We start from the raw sequence: 25,771 nt of genomic DNA, 5'->3' as shown, positions 1-25,771 counted from the left end.
AACAATGGATAGATAGTAAGTGGTTTTTAGCCGAAAAAAACGACCATGTATATTAAGGGGTTTTTAGCCGAAAAACACGACAATGTATAGTAAGGCGTTTTGGACGAAATTTTTAGCCGAAAAAAACCCGACCATGTTTAGTAAGGCAATTTTAGTCGAAAAAAAGGACCATGTATAGTAAGGCGTTTTTGGATGAAATTGGATGAAATTTCGGCTAAAAACGGTTATATAAAAAGAAAGGTTATATGGAGTTATATGTGAGGTTCACGAATTATGACAAACATTTTTATAACAGTCATTTTTGAGACTTTTTAAAAAAAATGTGGGTCAAATATGGCTCATGAAATATGTGGCTTAGTTGAGGTTTAATTCAGGCCGATATCAGGAACCTGTTCTGGCCGAGCGTCGGGCCGGAGTAGGGCCAGATATGGTTTTACAATGCGGCTCAGATCTGAGCCGAATGCGGCCCACATTGTGGATCCCAGACGTGGGCCACTGCAGGACCGTCATTCATTAAGGTATGTGGGCCGAGTGTACGTGCCTTGTCTGCCCCAGAGCTGGGCCAGACCAATTTTGCTGACTGGGTGTTTTTTAAACGGCTTTAGTTTTTTTTTAAGGCTTTACCCTGGTTCCTAGTCAGCTGTAGAAAAGATTTTAAGATTCTGTGACTGGTTGTGAATACATTAAGGAAATGCTAATTGAATATAAACCCAGTATATGTATAATGTTGTCTGCAAATTCAGTCAAGAAAGGGAAGGCAAATTTTTGTGTCTACGTCAGGTTTCAACACTAATCTTTTTGTTTTTGTGATGTTATCAGGAATATAAAGCTGCCCATTATTGGTTTCATGTGGCTGTTAGAATTGAAGTCTGACTCTTATACGCATGCGGTTTCTAACTTGATCGAAGTTTTCAAGAGAGAATCTGAATTTAGCTGATTAAATTATTTTGCATCCACACACAGTGTTCAATGCAGGGACAGTGAATCTACTGGCCTTGCAATGACACGTCGATCTAAGTGTCATTCTGCATAGCTGTGGTAAGACTTTCTTTGCATATTACGTGGCCTAATGGAAGCACGGACAGATGGAACAAGAAGGGTCTCAAGATTGACCCCTGGGGACTCCCGAGCCACTTATGTTCATGAGGGTCATGGGCATGCTGGAGTCGATACCAGCAGTCTTCGGACAGTAGGCAAGGTACACCCTGAATTGGTTGCCAGCCAATCACAGGGCACAAAACCACCATCTACGCTCACAATCATGGCAAGGGACAATGAAGAGTGTTCCATGAACCTACCATGCATGTTTTTGTATCAAATCCAAGTATATTTTCTGGCTCCATTCTGGCATTATGTCTACGATGTAGCTGGTGAAACCTCGGCACACACATAAAAATAAAACACACACCGACATTTCGGTGCACACACAAAAGGCAAGTGTGTGACAAAAGGGGTGGTGCCCCTCACAGGATGGCGCTGAAGTCCTTTTGGGAATTACAATTAGGATTTACGATGTGGCGGCAGAGAAGATGGCGGGATCGGCTGCCGCTTGCCGAGCAGTCAGGATATGTGGCGTGACCTCACACACGCACACGTACGCACGCGTGGGCTCATCTCACACACACACTGGAACAATAGGCCACATTTACTGTAACTGGCCACCAAAATATAAAGAAGATGTGGAAAAAAAGCTCAAGTTTGGAAAAAGAAATCCATGTGTTGGAAATAATTAGAAGCACGAAAAGACATTGGCGCACTAGCCGATGGAGTCATGGAAGCAAAAGCTCCAGCAGCGGCACCTGCAACTCACACCAAAACTCCCCAAAGACGAGAAATGTTCAAAATGCCGTTGGAGTCTGGTGAACGAAAAGCCAGAAAGACAGTTTATTTGTGGGGGGTTTTATACTGCATTGATTTCTGAAACTTTTCAGAAACAAAACGGAATTGCTGCAGAACTGTTATTTCCTGTTTCTTTTTTTGTGATATTTTCTGACATGCACTGACACAGTTTAGAATCATGACTTCTCAAAGACAATTATTAGAAAATTGTACTGTATGTACAAATTATTTGAATAATCAGGCTATTTTCCAGCAATTACAAAAATAGTGATGATGCTATGCTTTGTAAATTGAATTTGTGACAACCCTTTGTAATCCCTCACACCCGAAAATATCGCCGTCTTACGAATTACACCTTTTTTTTTGCATGAAACCCTACAAAAATATGTAAACTTTTGACATTGTAACAATAGTCCATACAGTTTTCAAATTAAATCCACCTCAGTTTTATGGACCTGTGACTTACTGAAACACTTGTTGAAATCTTCGCATATCGTCACGCTGAGTGAGAAAAAAGAGTGAATGAAAATCTCCCAAGACGGCAGTTTTTATTTCTCATTTATTTCTTTTTTTTTCTTTCCTTTGATTGTCTTTCTCACCAGTATGACGTATACTGACACTTTTTTAGAGCCATATCTGGCTAATAAATACAATGAAATGTTAAAACCCACAATTTGAAACACAGAAAAAAAGTCATCACAGAAAAAAAAAAAAGTGTGTGTACGTGTAACGAGGTTTAACAGAGGCCACATTGGAAGAAAACAAAAAGACTACGAAGTGGGACTAAAAACAACAACATCACCTCAGTCAATAATTTGAAGATAAAAAGAAAGTCGTAAATCGTACAAAGCTGGATCCAGTGCTTAGGATGTGTGAGGCTAGCAGGAGTTTCCCTGCCATGCGAGTGATGGTCAGGCTCAGCTTGTGAAGCTCGTAAAAATTATAACAATAAAAATCGCCCCTCCCCCAAAAACAAAACAAAAAAAACCAACAGAGGTAATGAGTGTAGAAAGTGGAAAGTTGTTCAAAAATGTCAGGAAAAAAAAAATCTAATGAACGAGACGCCGCAATTGGGGCGGAAAAAAAACAATAGTGCTCAAATTTGGTGCTTTACTCAGAACATGCCCTGATCTAATGCTGCTGCGTTTAAAATGTTGATGAATCCATTCATTTTCTAATCCGCTTATGCTCACGAGGGTCGCGGTGGGAGCCTATCCCAGCCCTCTACCGGGCAGTAGGCGGGGGACACCCTGAACCGGTTGCCAGCCGATTGCAGAGCAAACATAGACGAAAAACCATCCGCGCTCACAATCACACCTAAGGACAATTTAGAGTGTTCCATTAGCCTGCCGTGCATGTTATTGGTATGTGGGAGGAAACCGGAGTACCCGGAGAAAACCCACAAAGGCCCCGGGAGAACATGCAAACGCCACACAGGAGGGCCGAAGCGGGAATCGGACCTACAACCTCTGCTCTGTGAGGCGAAAGTGATAACCAGTCGACCACTGTGCCACCCACGTTTATATTCATATTAATTTTAATTAATATTTTGTCCTTTTGTATTGTAAAATTTCCACCCGTATTGTCATTTTACAAATGACAGGGGGGAAAAAAAACCATAAGCCGCCTTCGACTATCACTGCCATTGTTGTTAATGTGCTTTTCTACAAATGACTTTTCTCCCGGGCTTCTGATTGGCTAAAATGGGCATAACAGTTAGGACGTAAACCTTTAAATCTTTTGGAAAGAGGTATTATTAGATTTTATTTAAAATGGTCTTAATGTGAATAGTTTTTGGGGGGGAGACACTACAGATGTTTCTTTTTGTTTTGTTAAAAATCAGCATCTTTGTTGTTATTGCGCCTTTCCCTGTAATGACTTTCTTCAAGCTTCTGATTGGTTGACATGGCCTTACAGGGCTTGATTTTTTTTTTCTCCCAAAAGTTCAGCAGAAAATGAACATCAATATGGTCATGGCCTTAAAACAGAAACTGAGCAACTGCTTTCCCTCAATTGCTTACCTTAATAAATTACTTCCAAATGTACATGCCAGGTAGAAAAAGTACCATTAAAGAAAATAATAAAATAAACAGGCGAGAACGGAGTACAATTTTTTTTCAACTACCCTAGGCTGAAACATTTCAGATGTCCACCAGCCAAAATAATACATTTTTTTCCACCCACAAAAAAAAAAACACTTTAAAGAAAATACAGTGATGAGAAACTTTCTCATCCTACAGTAGCGCCATCGAGCTGAATGAATTGTAAGTGTTGACAAAATGGCGTTTGGCCTCAAGGAATTCCGGGGCAATGTGGTTCACGAGATTGGTGCTGAGAAGCTTAAACGTGTTAAGACTTTTTTTCTTCAGCGTTTGTGAAAGTTAAGACTACAGCATACCGAGTGAATGTGAATGTAGATTTGGCACATTTTGTGAAAAATCTGTAGCAAGATCAAGAAGAACTAATATCGCGTCGGACGGGATTTGCTCCCGCTCTCATCGTACGAAACAAAACACATTCACAAGCTGGAACATCATACCTGAGCTGGGTTATAGATATAATAATGTTGTGAAAGCATACTAATTATATTAATAATAATAATAATAATAATAATTCATTTGATGTGCTGTGTTTGTTTGAGATATGAATGTAAGACTATAAGATTATAAGAGCTAGGATTATTATTATTTTTTTAACATTAAAACTCAAATTTCAAGTTGTGCCAGTCCAGAGTTTTTGTACAGGCAGTGAGCGAGTCGCCAGTCCAGCGAAAATCTAATCAGAAAAAAAAAGTCATAAAAACATCAAGGTAATCAAAAAAATAAAAATGAAACAAGCTCACTCCTTTTAAAACACTTAAGACCAAATAGCTGCTGAAGAATCCATGCATGCTGGGTGCCCAAAAAATAAAATAAAATAAAAAATGTAATGCCGGGATTGTTGCAGGTTCCGGCCCTTTGTCGTTAAAAGTTGTCCTCCCAATAGTCATTTGAGCATTTTTTTTTTTGCGAGCGCACTCAGTTGGCACTGATATCCTGCCGCGTCTCGTGCTCGCTGCTGTAGTCCGACTTGGGCTCGTCCTCGTAGTCATCGTACATGTCCGTGTCGTCGTCGCCGTTGGCGGGGTGGCCGGGCACGTCCAGGGCGGACTCGGCCTTGACAACGGCGTACGGGCTCTGGATGACGGGTGCGGTCGGCTCGGGGCTTGCCGAGTTGCTGGAGCAGTCCGAGGTCAGGTGGGGTGAGGAGGTGGCGCCCGTCGACATGGCGATGGCGCCCGGGTAAACGTCCATGCCGCCCGCGTTATTGCCCAGGGGAAGGGGAGCCTGAGGCCTGTTGAATGGAAAATAACAATGGGATTTATTGTTTTGGCTAGAGCACTGCACCAAAAAATAAAGCGTCCGCTTTCGAGAGAAAACTCAACCAGCCACCGCTGGATGATGAAGTGATCTGTGCGACGAAGAGAGGCGTTGAGCTTGGCAATTTTCTCTCTTCTGTATTGTCAATTTGTGCCATTCACACTGACATTTTCTATGTGAAACATGCACCCCCCCCAAAAAAAACCACACACACACACACACACAAAAACCCAACAACAGCAGCAGTCTTGTTGAAGAAGGCGCTTGGTTGGTTGGTGGGTTGGGGCAGCACTGAGTGAAAGCACAGGCCTTCTTCAATGACAGGCTTCTCTTTGCATTAGCTTGACCACACACACACACGCGCACACGCACGCACGTTGCAGTCAACGTAGCATTCAAACATCTGTTTATATTTCATATTCCACAGCGTCTGTCTGCATCCAATTCCAGTGGCCGCAAGCTCGCCGGCATTGTCCTCGTTTTAATAAATGACACACTATTAAAAATGGCTCCCGTTGGAAGCCTTCTGGTAAATCCATCCGCGAGACGACGACGACTTTAAATGTGTCCCGCGGGCCTGGATTCCATTAGGACCGATGGCACCGTTCTCTCCTTTTGTGGCACACGCGTTGGGCTCTTAACGGGAGGAAATGAAGGAGCTCCGAGAATACAGAGAAAATGTTATTTTGCGCAATTGTGAATATTTCTTTTATTGCCAGATGCTACGAGCCAGGAAAACGGCGCATTGTGACATTTCGGTCCCATTTCTGCAGGCATTGATGATTTTATATGTGCATGTTATGATATACACAACCACACATCAGAGTCTACATAAAAAAAAAAAAACACGAAAAAAATCCACAGAGTGTACGATCATTCAGACCAGACGAAATAAATACACGGAACTATGACATGGATGAACACAAACTTGTGGAGAATCCGCGAGTCCGTCTGATGGAACGCAGAATGTTGATAAAGAAAGCGTAACGGCAAACTGAATGGAAAAAAAATGGAATAAATACATGGATGTTGTTTGGAGCGATTCGAAATGAAAGACGAGAGAATCAAAATCTTGCGCATGCCATCCCACACATCAGCTACAAACTAAATTTGCAAGTAAATAAGAAGCTGTAGCGTCCATTGACGATAAATTGGTTCACTTCTCCTGTCAATTTTAGATCAACTTCAATTCCAAGCGGCATTACAAGCTCCTCATTCTCGGCTCCACCAGCCACCCATCCAACCGCACTAACGCAAACGAGCACAGATTCGAATGTGGGAGCCAAAACGCAGTCCACAACGGCCCCACAACATGTGACAAAACAAAAGATAAAAACAACAACAACAACAAAAAACCAGATGGCTGCCACCTAAGGCACCATCTTGAAGTGACATTGAAGATAAACAACCAAGAACCTTTCAATTGGTGCAGTGACCCGGATTTGAACCTGGTTTGTTGAGACAACTGTCGATCTACCGGAATAACAATGCGTTCTGAAGACACGGCCACTGCATAACGTATGATCATCTTCAATACTGAAGACTTAAGAAATATTTTGCCTAGCTACCCGGAACAGAAAGAAGTTGGCATACAACATTGTGGAGCCAGCCCTACTTTCTGGACTCACCCGACAAAGAACTGCCGCATCTCCTGACGGCGCGAGCGCATCATCTGTTTGTACTCTCCGATGCGTAGCTTCTTGCCGTCAATAATGCAGGTCCTCTTGGGCCGCGGCTTGTACTTGTAGTTGGGGTACTTCTCCAGGTGGATCTTGCTGAGGCGAGCCTGCTCCTCGTAGTACGGCTGCTTCTCCTGGTTGGTCATCGCCTTCCAGCGGGAACCTGGAAAAACAAAACAAAACCCACACAGACGGAAAGAGGACCTCAGCGTTTATTAGTTGCTCAGATTTGAGCTTGTATGGCTTTTTATATCACTGTTTGTAAACAAAACAGCCGCGTGTGATTCTTCACATCGTTTGCGTTTTGAGTTCCAAAGCCGTGTGGTCACCGTGCCGCTTTTTGTGAAGTGAAACTAAGCTTAAGTGTTCCTGTTGTCTTTTTTTTTTTCTAAAACAATAGGCACAGTGCTGTTTTTTGTCAACAAAATAAGGCTTCGTGTGATTCTTGTCTGTGGCGTGTAACTTGAAAGATAGGTGGCCAAAGTACAATTTGGTAAAATAAACTGCGCTAAATGTGAATGTTATTGAATGAATTGAATTCTGAATCAGTGCGCTCATTGTGCTGCTTTTTGTAAACGAAACAAAGCCGGATAGGATCAGTCAAGTTTTGTGTGGAATTCTAAAGCAGTTTAGTCTCAAGACTGCTTTTTGTATACAAACAAAGCTACGTGTGACTCTAGTCTTGTTTGCGGGATAGTCACGGTACTACATTTGGTGAACCAAACTAAGAGACATGTTATCTTTTTTTTGTCATTTTAACATTGTCGAGTCACATTATTGCTTTTTGTTAAAAATGTTGATGTCATCTTTTGTGTGTAATTTTAAAACCTTGTGTTCATGTTACTACTGTAAGCTGTTAAAAAAAGAAAAAAAGAGTCCTGTACCGGACAATCCAAAGGACAAACGTTTATCAATGTTTATCATCAAGCGACCTCACACTTTCGGTTAAAAAACAAAATAAAAAAAAAACTTGAGATGAGCCCAGCTGTGTTATGATGTCAGGAGGACGTTCATTGTACACATACAAACAGCGTATATTGCGGCTCTAAACAAACTTCGGCTCCAGTGAGGACCTCCCCCAAGGAGTCATTTGGTTCACAGGATTATGAAACAACGACAGAAGCATTTTTTACAAAAATTAAAATCAGGCATATGCATGTGTATATATAGTGGCGGTTGTTTACGGAACTAAAGTGGCCACTTATTGGACCCCGGAATTCACTTGGCAAAGAAAGAGAGGTAAGCTATGATGGCGTCACAGTTTAGCTAAGCGATAGCCGGTTTAAACAATATGGAAACTGGTTTCGGAACCATTAAAAATGACGAACGTGTTAATGCAGCGAACCGACACAAGTGCGGGCACTGAGGTTAAAGTGGTTCATGTGAAAATATATGAGACGAAGCAAGAATGTATGTCATCACTCACGTCTTGCTTAACCCAAGTAATGATTTGACTCAAATTGCTTGAAATTTTGTTGAGACTCGTCTTGGGTGAATAACTGTCACAGTGTCAAAGCTTCCACGGTGTGTCGAAGCAAAACTGTGTGAACTTGTCGGACACTTTTTCTACGGTGCGGTCTGCATTATATGTCAGGTGGCCAATTGTCCCAGGGAAGCGATCCAAGGGCAGAACTGGAAAGAATTGTGAATTTCTGTTTCTCACAATGAGTTGTCACAAGGAAACTGGGAAAGACTCTCACACCTGAGCCATCTTGTGGGAACCAATACAAGAGCTGCTTGTAAGTCTGGATTCGAGACTTCAGAGGGAGTAACGCCACAAAAGTGGTAGCTTTTGGCTAACAACAACACAGAGCAAAAGAAATGCACTTGTCCCTTGTTGCTAGGCAGAATTCACCAGGCTCAAACATAACCAACCAATGAAAAAAGGGCGAGTGTACAAGTCTGAATGACAAACTCGTGGAGACGGACATTAAGCTAAATTTAGGGGGAAATGGCTGTTACCAAATCCTCAAACTCATGGAGATATTTTACAAATTGACTTATTCTTTCCAAATTTCTCGATCAGTTTAAAACATTCCAGTGTTCATTTCATTTAGGACATTTGCCTTCCATTCTCAGGTTACTATTTTACAGTTATGCTAACATCCGCTGTTAGCATTGAAGCACTTCTCATTAGAAAAAAAGGCCAAGATGTAAAATCCTCATTGTTCATGCTGATTTGAGCATTTCTCAAAATATTAGAGGACTGCGAGTATTTTAAAAGTTCATCATTCTCATGGTCTACATTTTCCCTCAATTCTGTGCAAATGAATTTCAGCAAAATCTATAACATGCCTCGGAGGACGATACCGCTTTCCCATCCCAACTTATCTTCAAAGTAGTTTATGCTTTATTTTAGTTTTACAATATACATTATGGGAGGGTCAATTACAATAGCACAAGCTCACCGAGGATCTTGCTGATGTTGGAGTTGTGCATGTCCGGGAAGGTCTGTAAGATCTTTCTGCGCTCGTCCTTGGCCCAAACCATGAACGCGTTCATGGGTCTCTTGATGTGGGGCTCATTGTTACTCCTTCCGCGCGCCTCTCGGAACACGCGAGCCTCCGCGATGTTGCTTCCTGGGAAGAAGAAATGCAGCATGTATTCATCCATCCATCCATCCATTTTCAACACCACTTATCCTGAAGTGGGTCAACCGGGGTTGCTGGAGCCTATTCTATATAAATCAGCATGTATTGTATTGTATTGTATTCCAGCTGACTTTGGGCGAACGGCGGATAAACCCGCGAACTGGTCGGCAGTCAGTTACAGGGAACATAGAACAACCATACACACCCGCATCCACATCGTCACTGGGCGGGCCAAATTGTGAAACATTTGAGTTTTTGTCAATTTGTGTGGACAAAGCATGGTGGACATGTTTGACATTTGGCCATTGGTTCAGTAGTGAACTCAAGAATTTTTGTAAAAGGCAGCTCCTACAAAGTTTCACTTAGCAACATTAAATTAGGTAGGAATGTCTATTACGGGAAGACCCACCAAAAAGCTAGGCCAAAAAAAAAGTCAGTGATTTAAGTTTGGAGGGTGAAGTTGGCCATTTGTCATTGACTTCCAATGACAAACTGCTCCAGGAGATTGTGTGTGATTTCCCCCCAAATTGTAAGCACGTATTCTAGACGATAAATTATGATTAAGGGCTACATAAATATCTAGCCCAGAATATTGAGAACATTCAGCACCCAAAAGCCAGTTTCCCTTCCCAATATGAAATTTGGTAGGCATATCTATCATGAGCGGATCCACCAAAAAAAAAAAAAAAAAAAAAAGGCCTTGCCTGCAAGCTAGCAAGCTTTTGCGACTGCAAGATTAGAATTCGGCTTTGCCGGAATAATGAAAACAAAACGTTCAAGAGGTTAACTTGTTGACATTGAAAAGTTTTGTTTAGTTCTGCTTTGCTGAGCTTGACAATAAATATTTGCACTGGTCGAATACCTGAATGAGACTCAAGTCACGCTCTCGGTAGCTTTTCAGCTACAATGGCCTACCAACCTTATAAGGCTCCACATTGACATTTTTTTCAGCATCGGAACATACCGTGACCTTTTTTGGTTGAAAGCACCCATGAGTTACTACTCCAATTAGTGGCTGTATTTTATACTATTTATATTGAATACAGAGCAATGACTCTATTGTAAAATGGATTAAATGTTTCTCATATTCTGAAGTGTGATCACAAATGGTCATTCATTGATAGATTATGATTGAGCCCTCTGAACTGTCCACCAGTACCAGAGTTAGAAAAAGTGAAGGGGAAAAACGGTTTAAACTAGAAATACTGCTTGGACTCATTTTGTAATTAAAAAGTAAAGAGTAAAATGCACATACAGTATGTAAAAATGTTTTTTTAACTGTCACTTACTGGATAGACCAGGGTGGTCAAACTCATTTTTGTTGCGGGCCACATTGGAGTCACGGTTTCCCTCGTCAAAACCATATGAAGAAGTCAAGAATAATGGTTTATTTAACGACTGTTGAAGTGACTCTGATGAGGGCTGGTCACAAGAAAATGCTCACAATATGTTATTTATTATGTATGAGAATTTTAAATTTTGCAATATTTTAGCAAGCATCAATCATGGAAGTTGACATGTTTGATTTGCTTTCGTGGGCCACACAAAATGAGGTGGCGGACCAGATCTGGCCCCCGGACCTTATGTTTTACACCAGTGGTATAGACACTGACCATTTCGAAAAAAACAAACATTTTTTCTAAACTAAGAGTAAGCGAGCATGAGCTCACTTTTAACCCTTATTTTGCTTCCTCGCATTTCTTATATTTTGTTATATTCGATGACGCTCCCTGGTTTACGTCCATCCACGTTGCTCCCTTTAAGACCCCAAGATCTCGATTAATCAAAATCTGGAAGGTGTTTGATTTGATCAGTTTTTTTCCATCCTGTTGTCATATATAGTGGTTGGGGAAAAAGTAAGGAATAGAGAGTCTGTTTGCAAGTTTTGATGCCGCACAACAACATGAAGTAGGCGATGGCTTACCGTCCAGATCCTCCGGTCTGGTCAGGTCGATGACTCGGTGCACCATCTTCCCAGCATCCTCACCAAGCTTGCCCAGGTGGTGACTCAGCGTTTCGTAGTGCAGACGCTCCTGTGGAGAAGCCAGAAAACAAAAACCGCCAAGAACTTACTCCAAGATGTTTTTAACATGAGTCAAAAAATGTGATCGCTTTGTCCAATGTCAGTCAAAACACACACACGCACACATGCACACACACACACACACAGACACACAGACACACACACACATTTATTTTCATGAAATATTGTTCAAAAACACAAAATTTTTTTTAATGTGACATGAGTCTGACTCAACTCATCCAACTGCTCACAGTCTTGCCGCACGTTTGCCTCAACTGTAGCCTGCAACACAATCTACGTCAGTTATGTGGTGTCTCAATCTGAACACTAAGGGGCAGTAAAAGGAGTAATGTGGTTGTGCAAGCGCTACACAAATAAAGATGTACTGTATTGCATTTTTAAATAAAACTGACAAGACAGTCGTTTTAAAAAAATTCTACTTGATTTATTATTATTGTATAGATTTCTCTTTGTAATGATGCCTTATTTTAACTTTGATTTTTTTGTCTTTTTAATTATTTCATTTTATTTGGCTTCGTGAATCACTAACCTGTTCTATTTTTGAACTTTTTTAAAGTGGGCTTTCCCCACCCCTTGATATTGATATTTACATCCCTTCATGACGTTTTACATTTTTACTAACATTGACATTCCATCGATTTGATTCATTCATTCATTTGAATTATTGTCCAAAATCCTCCTAAGATCTTCGCGGAAACATCTCTTAACTTTCTTCCCCGCTCTGTATTTTTATAGTGCTTGGACTCTTCTAATTTCACCGTCTTTGATGGTAACGACGATAAAACTAATTGCCGGGTTGATTTGGCTCGTGTTCATACGCCGCCGTGGTCTTTCTTAGGATCTAATATGAAGTTCCCATCATGCACCACGAAAAACCAAGAGGCAGCTAAAATGACAAAAGTGCGGTGGGAAACATGGACACGCTTCCTCCGACCGTCCCTCCTCCTCCTTTCTCTGGTGACAGAGGCATTTTGTTTGACGCAAGAGATGGTTGCCGGGTGAAGTCATGCTGGCAGAGCGGCTGGAACTTGTGGGCCACGGCGTATAGAAGTGTGTGTTTAAGTGTGTGTGTTTGAGGGCCAATGTCAGCACCACGACGGGGCTGTAATCAGGGCGGCCGCAGAACATGTGCCCGGGCAGTGCCGCGCTCACCGCAAAGAAGCCAGCGCCTAACAAAGGCAGCACACAAGTCGAACGAGAAGACGGAGGAATGGAAAGTGCTTCAGTGTGGATAAGCGGATAGCGAAGAAGATGGATTCGCAAACGAGATGATTTGAATGACGCCCCATCCAATGGCGCCGAAGTATATCCATACAGTCAACACCGCACACAGTAAAGCAGGGGAGTGAACGGTCATTTGACTATATAATGTGTTGGGCGGGTGGCACTCTGCCCCGATAATGCAAAAAATATTTTAAATCATTTTGTCATGTGACTCCTTGCCTGTATTTTGCCTTTTTTTCAGTACATTATTATTATTATTATTATATAATCATATATTATTATATAATAATATATATTATTATTATAATAGTCTTATTTGTGATCGTTTTTATTTGTAGAGTATGGGTGTTATATATATATATATATATATGATAATAACAATAATCATAGTAACGATTATTATTATAACAGTATGTAAGTTTGTCTTATATGTTTGAGTTAATTGTATGTGTAGATTTAATAATAATATAATAGCAATATTAACTCATTCAGTACCACTAAATTCTAGACCAAGTCTGAAAAGACGTTTAAAAACGTCTTTGGGAGGGAATGAGTTAATCATTCTTTTATTCATAATATATATAAATCTAGATTATATAACTATTATCCCATGTACTGTACGTATTTTAATGTCGCTTTTGTTTTGTTTTTCCCATGGTAGAGTAAAGGAGGTTCTGAAAATAGCTGGCAGTCAAAAAAACAACAACAAAATTCATAAAAAGATATACAGTGATCCCTCGCTATTTCGCGGTTCGTTTATCGCGGCTTCGGTGCATCGTGGATTTTTTCAAACATCCACGGGGGGGATGGGGGGGATCCGCAAACGGTCAGCGAGAAGCAGTGAAAGTCAGCAAAACAACAGTGAGTCACATAAAGCAACATATACAGTACATGTGGGGGTGTGTGTGTGTGTGTGTGTGCGTGCGTGTGTGTGTGTGGTGTGTGTGTTTTAGTGCGCTCTGCTCAAGCGCAAAGGCCCACGTGGAGCAATTTTTTTTAATGTATATGTTAATAAGTTGCTACTTCGCGGATTTTCGTTTATCGCGGGTGGTTTTGGTCCCCATTAACCGCAATAAACGAGGGATTACAAATTATTAAGTATTGCAAAACGTGTTTTTTTTTTGGTTTGTTTTTTTTAGGATCGGAAATCATTTTGATATATTTGCATGGTATCTTGATGTTGCATGGATGTGTCGCAACGTATCACCCAGCATCTCTCGGCATTGACATACAGGATGTTCTTTGAGTGCATTCAAAGTTCATTTACAGAAATATAAATAAATAAATGGATGAATGGTTTCGGTCTGAAAAACGTTGTGAGGCTTTTAAATCAAGTAATGACAAACACCCTGACTCCACCCCACACACGCTACACTATTTAACACAGGTATGAATAAGAGCAAAAAAATACATTTTAAAAAGAGCCCCAAAAAAATAACAAACAAGAAAAAAAAAAAGAGTAGGGCTTGAGTGAGTTGACTAAACAAAGCTTCCGTTAATGAAATGTGATGAAGGACAGTTTTGCAGCAAAGGCAGCCAATTAAAGCACGCGTTAATTAAAAAATATGCTCACAGAGGACCAGAGAACCTTTTAAAAATTTCATAAACAACACACTTCAAATATGTTAACTTTGCACTCGGAATGCCGTCGACTCGCTACGTCTTTCCAAAGGCGCACTGGGTTGAATTCACGATTGCGGGGTCAACCCGTGAGCGCTCCACGATGTTGTGTGGCCGCTATGCCACTTATTTGTTGTGGAGATGCTGTTTTTTCTCCCCGTGATTCATGTTCCACTCCACTAACAGGTGTTGTGTGAACACGCAACTCATTTTGTCGTCCTCATCCGCCTCACACTTTTCGTGAAACGGAAATGTCTTTAACGGTGTTTCGCGTTCCGGTGGGCTGATATGCGGTCACTCCGCAACGTATATGTACCGTATATGTGACGGCAAGCGCAATTTTGTTTTTTAAGCGATGTGATGATTCTGTCTTGTATGACAATTCACATTCCAGTGGCCTCCGGTGTTTGCTCCACAATGTTGTTTACCTTCGTCATACGGAACTGTTGCCACAACATAGCAATCTGTTGCTTAATAGCAAATTAACTCATCCACTGGCATATACGTTGACATGAGTCAACTGAAATTCAGGTTTATAAACTACTGTAATGACTAACAGATGGCGACGTTGAGACCAGCACAGCTTTTGAGTAAAAGATTAAGATGAGGGAGTGAATCTCATCTCATCACGCTGGTTATGAGGGAGAGTGATTCCGAGATGTTGGAAGTCGGATCGCTTTAGGCAGCTGACAAAAAGTAGATCTATGTTTGGTGGTAAAAGTAGGTAGTCGGAAGCGTGCGTCGCAATCATGAGAAATGATAATTGATTGAATTTAAACGCCATGTAATTAGACTTCTCAATGAAACGTAACAAAGGGCAAGCAGCAGGTCTTTGCTCATTTAGCCGCCATCACGGCTTCCTCGACTCGAGAAGCGACACACTTATCATCACCTGCTTGTATTATTCAGAAACTCACCTTTTGTAACAACTCGTAAGCAACTATGGGGAAAAAGTCATTATTGCTGCATGGGTTCGCCGATACGGCGCTAACAATAGCGTGGACAGTTGAGCCGCGGCTCCCAAAACGGGCCAGCTTGACTCTTAAGTGGACTCGGGGAGGTTTTTATGACACACGCGCAAGCGCGCACACACGTTCGAGCTATTTCAATCGTCTTTGGCTGCCGCGAGCCAGCTGGAAGCAGCTTAAGCGTAAGGCAATACTCCACAATGCCGTTAACTGGCCAGGCCTCTCGTCTGCGCACCGGCTAGAATGACATGAACACACGCACGCGCACACACACACACACACACACACACACACACACACACACACAGACACACACACACGCACACGCACACATTCACACACACACACACACACACACAAACACACACACACACAAGATCACTTTCAGCTCTTAGTTAACGTTGTCTACGCGTCAAATTGAAGCTCTGTGACAGAAGCACACAAACATCATGTCCAAAAGCCACATTTTCTCTAACCGCTACTTTTTTTTGGTGGTCTTTCCTTTTGGCCCAAGTCAAAACTGCCTGCCCACTTGTTGGTAAATCGCTAGTTCTGGTAAAAGCAGGCAGAGTGAGACACACACAGCAGCCCCGTGATTGGTGGACTGAGGAGCACAGGTCAATGCAAACGGCGACAAAATGAGATTAAAATAGCGGCCTTGATTCTTTTATACGAATATATTCGGGTATCTAGCCACCTTCAATGAGCAAAACAGGTCAGCGGTGATTTGCGCACATTCATAATTATAATAATAATCCGTGTTTCTGGAGAGCCTACTGTATTTTGTGTACAGTATTTACATTTTTGTATATTTTGGTCACATGAGGCAAATATTGATTGTGAACTGTTCTAGATGATGAAGGTGGCACTAGTGTGTTATTATTGCATTTTTGGTATGGCATTGACGGTTTCCAGAATTGTTGGAAAGTGATGGTATTGTTTGATAAATGAAGGGCCCTACGTTAGTGCCGAATTTTGGGTGGTGTTTTCATGTACGAGCGCAGTTAGAATTGGAATCTGAATCAGAACCTGTCCAAAAAAAAAAAATGACACCACCGGCGCCGCAACTTAGACCTGGTTTCACACGGTCTAAAATCTAGTCTACTGTCCGCGACGAAATTGTCAGGTGAGGCATCCATCCATCCATCCATCCATCTTCTACCGGTTATCCGGGGCCGGGTCGCGCGGGCAACAGCTTTAGCAGGGAAGCCCAGACTTCCCTCTCCCAAGCTACTTCTTCCAGCTCTCCCCGGGGGATCCCGAGGCGTTCCCAGGCCAGCTTAGTGACATAGTCTCTCCAGCGTGTCCTGGGTCTTCCTCGGGGTCTCCTCCCGGTGGGACATGCCCGGAACACCTCACCAGGGAGGCGCTCAGGAAGCATCCGAATCAGATGCCCAAGCCACCTCATCTGGCTCCTCTCGATGTGGAGGAGAAGCGGCTCTACTCTGAGCTCCTCCCGGATGACCGAGCTTCTCACCTTATTTCTAAGGGAGAGCCCGGATACCCTGCGGAGAAAACTCATTTCGGCCGCTTGTATCCGGGATCTCGTTCTTTCGGTCACGACCCATAGCTCGTGACCATAGATGAGGGTTGAAACGTAGATCGACCGGTCTTCACCACGACAGACCGATACAACGTCCGCTCATCAGGTGCGGCAGTGTCGTGTGATGGAAAATGCCCACGGTGCGTCGGAATGCCCAGCGAGACGCAGTGAGTCTACCAAATTCCCCAAAAAGATCAAGTAGACTTACCTTGGGCCAATTTGTATGCCTCTCTCAGGAAATTGAGCCCTGAGTCTTGTAAGTCAACAACTGAAGGCCCGGGTAACAACTATAACACACATTACTGCCCTCACAACTTTGTCAAAGCAAACGTATTGACATCCAAGGTAAAGAGAGCGAGGCGGAGGCGCTGAGTCACGCGCCGTGCACCACATCCACAAAGTTCCATCTCTGAATTGTTCAGGACACAGTCAAGCCTGTGAGCGCCGAAAAGAACAGAAGTGTTTTTTTTTTTCAAACTACGTTTGAGGTGCTGTTGTTAGGTAACCAAAATACAACAACAAACACTAGCGCGGCGATGGCTGTGCGGTTACGCAGTGGCCGCGTCTTTAATGACAATTAGTGTTCCAGTTGAATTTGACGTCTGGTCGCTGCACAATGTTGTGTGTTCGTGTTTATGTTCCCAGGATCAAAGTCATCTATTTGGGAAGCCCGGTCTGCAATTTTAAAGACAATCGATGGGTGCATCCTGACAGCTATCAGTAATCCAGGAGACTCAGACGTGTGGTCAGTCCACAACTTTGAGTGCGTCCATGTTGACGATACTTCATCACTTGAGAGAAGTGGGGGTGGGGGTTGGAAGGCGGGAATAAATTATGTTACTGTCGTGACCTCGCTTGTAGGGTGACAATATATTGTCCATAAAGGGCTCAATTTTCAGCATTAATTCCAGCAAGTCTTTTTTTTTCCTACTTCCACAATGTCAAAGATTTTGTTGAGTTTAAAGGGAATGAAGAGGAGCTCCTTTTATTGGCCAGGGAAAAAGCCGGCTCTGTTCACTCCCACAACGAAGCAAACGCCCCACAAGAACACACAAACACAGTCACATATGCGGCTGAATGGGGTAAAAGGCGCATCATTCACCCATTTATTTTGTGGGGACCAGCCAAAACAGTCCCACAAAGACACGTGTCCCACGAACATATGTCAACAATTATGCCACACAAACGTAGAAAGACAAGAACCCATAGAACCCCTCACCCCCCCCCCAAAAAAAAAATCAATGTGACCACATGGCTCACCTTGTTGCCATTGTTGAGGTTCATGCTGCTCAACGCTGACAGTTTAGCCTCCAGACTTTGGTGTCCAAGTGGTGCAGGATGATGGTGATGATGATGAGGTGGTGGCGGTGGAGGCGCTGGAGGAGGAGGTCCCTGCGGGTGGTGGAGCTGCTCCCTCTGGATCTGCTCCCTCATGCTCCTGGCCTCCTGGATGGCCTTCATCACGGAGTCCTGGTCCCCGAATAGAGCCGTGGAGTTCAGGCTGGAGAGGATGTCTAAGACGGAGGTGTGAAAGGACAGGAATACTGTAATAATGAGTTTGGCTTCTGGATGCTCATCCGTTGACTCGCTGTGGTTCACTTTTAGTGGCATTTGGACAAAATCTCTAGGATGAGTTGATTTTTGAAGGACTAAAACCAGCCGAATATCATCGCTTCAACTATAAAATGGTCGTTTTTCACAGATGACGAAAAATATATGCCTGTCAGTGTATTGTCTGTCAACATGTGATGAGGCACCATTTGTGTTCAAATATCTGTTATGTTTTAACCCGCCACATGTCGTAAATGCTATTTATTCTCCCATCTGTTGGGTTTTTTCTTTGTTAACATTAAGCTAAATGGAGCTGTGGGAAAAGCTATGAGGTTAGTTTTAAAAAGACAACATGTTTTATTTGACAGTAAATTTTAGCTGCGATGGCGGTTCTTCAAAAGTAAGCCGTCAATCATATCTCGAAGTACAACTGTATATATTTTTATAATGTCAAAAAGTAAAGGATAAACTAAAATAACAATTTGAGAACTAATGGCTTTCTCAATTTAGGCATTTCTGAATTTAGGAATGCAGAACCCGACGGGAAACCACTCGAGAAATACCTTTGGTGTGTTTATTGTGCTAAATTGCGTCTTGTAACTTTAACAACATCTTTGTCGCAGTCACTCGATGTTCCTGAGTGTTTCCGGCCTCCTTGTTTACGCGTTTCCCCACTCATGAAGCAGATGTACATGTAAAGAATAAGGAAGCGGGTAAATAAAAGGATGCCAAAGTTTCCGTCGCAGTTGCTGTTTTAATTAGCAGACGAGTAAGGAAGCACTAAATGCTTGGGTGGCCGTTAAAACGGAGCAGAAAATAGCACCGTCTGGTGAAAATGTTTTCACGGGTGGCGGGGGTGGGTAGGGTGGGGGGTGATGTGTCTGCAATGAGAGGCTTTAGATTGGCCTTAATAACAGATAACAGATAGGTAGGCTCATAAAAAGGTCTGGGTCCTGGCAGACAATAATGTGAGGAAGCTCAACAAAAAAAAAGGCAAATTAACGTGCGGTGGATTTCACTCTTTCCGCTGGCAGCCTTTTCATGGAGGGCTAAATACAGGGCTCTGGCCTCCAGTAAAACACACCCCAAGGTGTCTGCAGTCTACTGGGCACGTGCCACCCTGGCTGGTGGGGGTGGTAGTTGGCTGTTGTTTTGACTCTGGCATGCATACATCAGAGTAAAACAGAGCTAAGGTTCATTGATGTTGGCAATTGTTAGCTGTGGAGACGCGCTAATAGATGACACATTTCTGCCAGCATGGGGGCAACTGTGAATCTCTTGAGGGCACAACTCTCGTTGAAAAAATTGGGCGGCTGATAATTCGAGAGTCCTGTTTTGAAATTCAGTTGAATTGTATTTATAGAGCTCTTTTAATAAAGTGATGAACATGAATACAAATTAAACAAAAGACAAATAAATAAAAAAAACTGAACTGAAATTGAGATGTACTGACTACGGGGCTTCGTTGTGATGTTTTCCGCCATGCTCTGCTCACACACATTGATGAAAACTAGAATGTAAAGTAAAACGTCTCACAGTTTTGTGCTGCTCATCTGTCTCGTAAAAATGTGGTCGCAATTGAACAAAATTTCTCAGAAAGGTTTGTTTGAAGACGGACCTTTGGAGAATATCCCCAAAATTACCCTAAATTAGCGACTTCAAATGATCATGACTTCCTGTGTGCTTTGGGGTACAAGTTCTTGTAACTTTTTTGTGGGTCTGATCCTGATAAACATGGTGCCAAATTTCATGGGGGTTATTTTTGGGCTGTAGTAAAAAATCAAACTTGGCTCCTATGCTCTGCCTACATTCAATAACAACAACTGAAATGTTTCGCAAATTAGCATCTGTATCGGTCAAGTAAACATCCTTCAGACTTCTTGTGTTATTACAGGTACGGTTTCTCAAGACTGTTTTGGTGGCTCTCCTCATGATAGACAACGTCGACCAAATTTTGAGTGCAACTTGATTTGAGGGCTGAATTTTCCACAAATTCTCGGCAGTCGTAGTGACCAACGGTGACTCATCAAACTTGGCCGCCATGCTCTGCCCACACACAACGACCAAAACCAAAATGATTTGCATTTTAGCCTTGCCAGTTTGTCTTTTGTATGCGGTCAAATTTGGTAGCAATCACACAAAATACCTTGGAGGAGTTTTTCTTTGAAGAAACCCTGGAAATGACCAACATTTGGCTAAAATGGTTCTTTCAAACTAAAATGACAAACTTCCTGCGTCTTTCCGGCTAACAATTCTTCAGGCTTTTTTCATGGGCCTACTCCGGGTAGGCATGTCAATCAAATTTCTGAAATTGGCTTTTCCGGGGTGCACCTTACCCAGGGATGTATTGTGGCCCATGACGGAGACCGGACTGGGGATGCGGGCCTTGGTGGCTCCGGTGGGGCTGCTCTTGTTACCGGAGAACAGCGTTTGAGCCGTCGGCGACGCGGGCGATGTCTTGGGCCGGGCTGACAGGTTGAGCGGCTGCGTAGAGCCTTCTTCCAACTGACCGGAAATGACACGTCACAATTATTTAATCATCAAATATAAACGGCGTACAAAACACCTGTTCATTCATTTTTATACATATTTTGTGGCATTGTTTTTTTTTTTAATGACGCCTTGTTTGACGAGCATTGTCCATTTGCGGCATGAACATATTTTATTCACATTCTTTTAGTATGCCTTAACGAGTGGTAACCTACCCTAAATGTTGACATTTCCCTAAAAATACATTCTAATATGTATTCTCTTGTCGCAAGCTTATGTCTGAGCCATCGTTGTTTTATATATTTTCTTTACTTCCACAAAATTTGATTTGATTTATCAGTTTGGTTACTCTGTGAAGAGAATTTGTTCGCATTTTTGTGGGTGGTCGGGGGGGGGGGGGTGACTGTATATTTTTGTTGATAGTATACATTTGTTACACTCAGACTATATTTTCAATATTGTGTTTATTTGTATTTAGAATTTGTGTGTGTGTGTCTGTCTGCGTGCATGTGTGTTATTATTTTGCTCTTTGCTCACTCTATATCTTTATTCTTTTGTACTTTTTTTTTCATTTTACTTGTTGCCAAGTGCATATAAAGGCTTTGTGTTTTGTATATTAGGACTAAGGCGATCAATCGAGTAGAAAGTACAGTATTTAGAGTACTGCAGTTTTATTAGCATTAAAATTTACTTGTGCACTTCATGATGTAATTGTAATTTTAAATGATGATTAAATGATAAAGCTTTTGAAGGTGTGCAAGGCATCTTTTTGTGTTTCTGTTAGACTGTGGTGGCATATGTGTGTGTGTGTGTGTGTGTGAGCGCGCGTGTCTGTGTGCGGTTGTGCGCGTCCCGAGTGCCTGGCGTGGAGTTCAGACGGCGCTGCACTGTGGTGAGCGCTGACGTGCGCCCATTGTGACTCGCAGCTGCTAACCCACACACACGCACACACACACACACACACACACGTGGCTTACATTATAGCGCTTGGTCGTCAAATAAAGACGAGGCGTGCACTCTCTCAACAGTGAAGAGGTCTGGCCTGCAGCCAAACAGCAGCCAGCGCCAGTGTCACTTTTTCATTTTGTGTGTGTGAGATGATATTTGATTGTAATTGTAAAAGTAAAACGACAAAAGAAATGGATTTTCACGCTCACCTTGACCTTCACAAGGGGACTCGACGCTCGCTTCTCACTCTTGAGGGCGGAGGGCGACAGCGGACCGGAAGCGTTGGACGCCCCTGGCGGGACGGCCGCCATCTTGGCCCCCGGCGAGATCTGCATACTCGCCAGCTGGGCGGCGTACAGCTGCTGCGAGAAAAAAAAGTATAGATTGTTAGTGTCGGTCGGTGGCTTTTTGCTCTTTCGTTCCGCCACCCACTCACTCACACGCACGCACCACACACACACACACACCAAATCATACATCAACAAGTCACTCAACAAGAGCGTCCTGCTCACAGTTGGGGGAATTGTCACTTTAATTCGCATCCAAACACCAAGTCGTTGCTGGACTATATCTTTAGAACACCCACATTGTGGCGCTTGTGCAAAATAAGCTTTGGTTGCCACGGCGGCTGTGAGTGCAAACCACTTAAAGTAAAGCTGTTTTCATGCTGAATTCTCGACATTATCATCAAACTTTGATGGACTGCTCCCGCCAAATCAAAATGGCTGCTTGAAACTAAAATGGCCGACTTCATGTATTCAGATATGGGTCCAAGAGACTTTTTTTGTGCTTCCTATTATGATTGACATGTCCAGGCTTCTATTTCATGGCGAATACTCAAAATGATGGTCAAATTTTGATGCCATGCTATGCCCACATTGATACGTAAAAAAGAACAGTCTTAGAAAGTTGCTTCTCATTGGATCTCATTTGGGCTAATTCCCGAGTGAGATAATATTGTGATGATTAGTCAAAGTGTTGTTTGGGCCATTTTTTTCCAGAAGGAAAAGTAGAGGCCCCTGAAAAGGCCATTCATTCTTCAGAAGAAACATAAACACGGTGATTCAGGCCCTAATTGAAGGTCAAGCAGTGATGAGGAAGCTGACCTTGTCGAGGAGAGTTGTTAAGAGTTGAGTATAGCCGCCGCAGATTTGGTAGCAAATGGAGAAAAACTCTTGGACAAGTTTGGGGGACCCTTGGAATGATGCAAAAATGGCTTGCTATGAGAGACAAATTCCTTTTAAAATATTTGGTCAATATTGAGGAGACCGATTCTGATTCTGAGTGGAAAGTGGCTTTGAGGCTGAATTTGATCAAACTCTGCGGTGCACTATTAAGACTGAATCATCAAATTTTGCCCCACATGACCACAACAACTGACGTTCAGCAAATTTGCAATAAGCCTCTGTCTAGTATACACCATTCAAATGTAGCAACAATGAGACAGTGAAGCTAATGTGAGCGTCTGTGCAAATTCAGCTCCCTTGGTCCCTCTCAACCAGTATCAGACAGCTTGCGTTGTGCATTAAAGTCGCATTTGTTTCATTTAAAGTTGACAAGGAACTGTGAGTGAAGATGTTTAGCTTCACGTGCTAACTAGCGAGACTGTATAGCTAGTTAGCTTCACGCGCTGACTTGCAAGACTGTATGGCTAATAGACGCTTTCTGATGGTGTCCTTCTGCATGCTTTCACTCTTCTTGCTCTAGCATCTGCTCCATCTTGTCTTTATCCTCTAATCCCCCTCTCAGTTGAAAAGACCCCCACTCCTCCCCACCAGGATTGGCAGATCCAATTTCCCTCTAGTCAAAACTGCAAAACTGGTGGTTAGGTCCTCTTTTTCAATATTAATCATGAACTGAAAACGGAGCCTCGCCGCTGCTTGAAACAAAGCCTGTGATGTCACACCACTTGTTTTGATTGGAAGGCCTTCGCGGGCTGCCAAAATCCCCGTACGAACGCGTCGTGAGTGAGACCCGAGCATGGTGTGGTGGCGAGGCTGTGGTTCTGTCAATCAAGACCACCGCAGCGCCGCTTCAGCATATTCCTTTTTTTTTTTTCACGAAGCGGGGAACCTTCAAATAATGCAGTCTATGTGAAGGCTAAAGTTTTATGCTATGCTACATTAGCCAGAAACTAAACAGTTTGCTTTCCCCAATATGCCGATTGGCTTACCCATATATTAACGGGCTGGCTACTTTCTAGCACATGGAAAACAGCATAAACCCAAAAACGACCAGAGACAACCATTTGTATTCTGTGGCATGAAGAATTGTTTCATAGTGACTGAAACATAAAGATATAAACAAACTTTAAATATTTCTTTAAAAGTATTTTTCATGTCTACTGTATGTGAACATGTCATGCTCTTCGATCCAGTGACTGACGCCCAAACAAACACGCCCAAATCCAACTTTTTTTTAAATATATTTTTTTAAGTTTGAGTCACAATGAAATCACCGCCACAGAATGCTATTAGAGTCTAGCCCGTCCACCACACCAAAGCTTTCTTTCCTTTTTCTTTAAATATTACAGATATTTAAAAAATAATTGCCTCTGCTCGAACAAATCATATTATATAGCTGTGGGACAAAACAACCCAAAAATATAGGACTTCATATGTATTCAAAAATGTATTTCTACAAATGCAGGCCTTCACCACAATAAACACCTTGCCCCTAATAAATACTGTGATACTCCCTGCAAAGTTTTTTTTTTTTGCCGTTGTTTTTACACGGCAATCAAAATGTTCTTCCAACAATACTCATAATTACATTTGGCATGGCTATTGTTTTGACAATGTCCAAACATGCGCTGCCGGCCTCACCACCTTGCAAACATTCCTGCCATAATTGCTCCCTCGTAAACAAACTCGCTTCTGCGCCATTGATGAAACGCTTCCTTTCTCATTCACGTTTCCTTCGCCACGTCTTCGTTCTGGTGGCGCTTTGACTGTGCTCTGTCAATAGCAACTAAGGAGAGCCCTGATCCACAAGAACAATGCGACGTCGAGCAATAAGTGCGTGTGTGTGTGTGTGTTTTTTTTCCTGTTTTGTTTTGATATAACGGAATGCCAAGCATTTTCCATCTTTTGCAAATATACGCTCCGATAACCATTAGCTCTAAGTGCTATTCTGCCCGCACAGGTGTGAAGCGGCAGTAAAGTGCGTGATGAATTGCCCGTCCAGGTGTTCCACTTTCGGGAGGGACGGAATTCCTTCTGCCGTGATTCATTGCAACGAGAGGCTTTTGTCTGACGGGCGGAGGAGAAAAGAGCGGTCGCTCGCGTCTTACTCGTAGCTCCCTGAGCTTGCTGGCACACGCACAAAAGAATAGCCTATGTTTTGAAACACAGCGAGGACCTAAATCACCCTTTTCATAGGTGTGGGGGGAAGGGGGGCTTTAATTCTTACCATTATCATTCAGGCAATTGTGTCTCCTTATCGGGGGATTTAATTCTTATTAGTATTTCGGGAAATAATTAGCAAATTTGGCAAGGTTTACTGATATTCTTCTATCAACCAAGTTGCTTTTTTAGGTGCATTATTTCTTACTATTATTATGCCAGCCCCCAAGCCATCGTCTGGGGGCTTTCATTTATTGGCAACTAAAATGCCATATTGGGGGTTTGATTGCTTATGATTACTCCAGCAACTAAATCAACTTTTCGCAGGCGATTAACACTCTTCCAGCATCTAAATTGACTTTTGGAGGGGCTTTAATTCCTATTACTGCAACCAAAACACCTTGTTGGGCCCTGTTTGGGGGGGCTCTGATTATTTGTTTTATTGTTCCACTGCACAGATACATTTTTAATTTTTTCATCGCTTTAATTTACCTTTCTTATTCCCGTATTAATTTGCCTTTTGGGGGACTTAATGCCTTTTATTCAAGCGACCAAGTCTCTTATTTGTGCC

The 25,771-nt window shown here is 42.5% G+C and overlaps 1 protein-coding gene across 3 annotated transcripts in view; it reads right to left on the bottom strand.

The window, feature by feature from the left end:
* Nucleotides 1-3,660: 3,660 nt before the first annotated feature.
* Nucleotides 3,661-25,771, bottom strand: part of LOC127597483 (transcription factor SOX-6-like) — a 91,931-nt gene continuing 69,820 nt past the window's right edge. For 2 of the 3 annotated variants that reach the window (XM_052060544.1, XM_052060543.1), the window contains 7 exons: nucleotides 22,066-22,218; nucleotides 20,755-20,923; nucleotides 18,128-18,381; nucleotides 11,393-11,501; nucleotides 9,286-9,456; nucleotides 6,827-7,040; nucleotides 3,661-5,172 (listed from right to left, as the gene is read on the bottom strand). In XM_052060544.1, the coding sequence (XP_051916504.1) occupies nucleotides 4,857-5,172; nucleotides 6,827-7,040; nucleotides 9,286-9,456; nucleotides 11,393-11,501; nucleotides 18,128-18,381; nucleotides 20,755-20,923; nucleotides 22,066-22,218 (1,386 nt within the window). In that variant the 3' untranslated portion in view covers nucleotides 3,661-4,856. The remainder of the gene's footprint in view (nucleotides 5,173-6,826; nucleotides 7,041-9,285; nucleotides 9,457-11,392; nucleotides 11,502-18,127; nucleotides 18,382-20,754; nucleotides 20,924-22,065; nucleotides 22,219-25,771) is intronic. The other variant, XM_052060545.1, reaches the window with a different exon arrangement.

This window comes from Hippocampus zosterae, chromosome 3, assembly GCF_025434085.1.
Source record: "Hippocampus zosterae strain Florida chromosome 3, ASM2543408v3, whole genome shotgun sequence".
NCBI classification, from domain to species: domain Eukaryota; kingdom Metazoa; phylum Chordata; class Actinopteri; order Syngnathiformes; family Syngnathidae; genus Hippocampus; species Hippocampus zosterae.
Note: the sequence above shows the minus strand (reverse complement) of the source record. Positions and strands in the feature narration are given on the sequence as shown.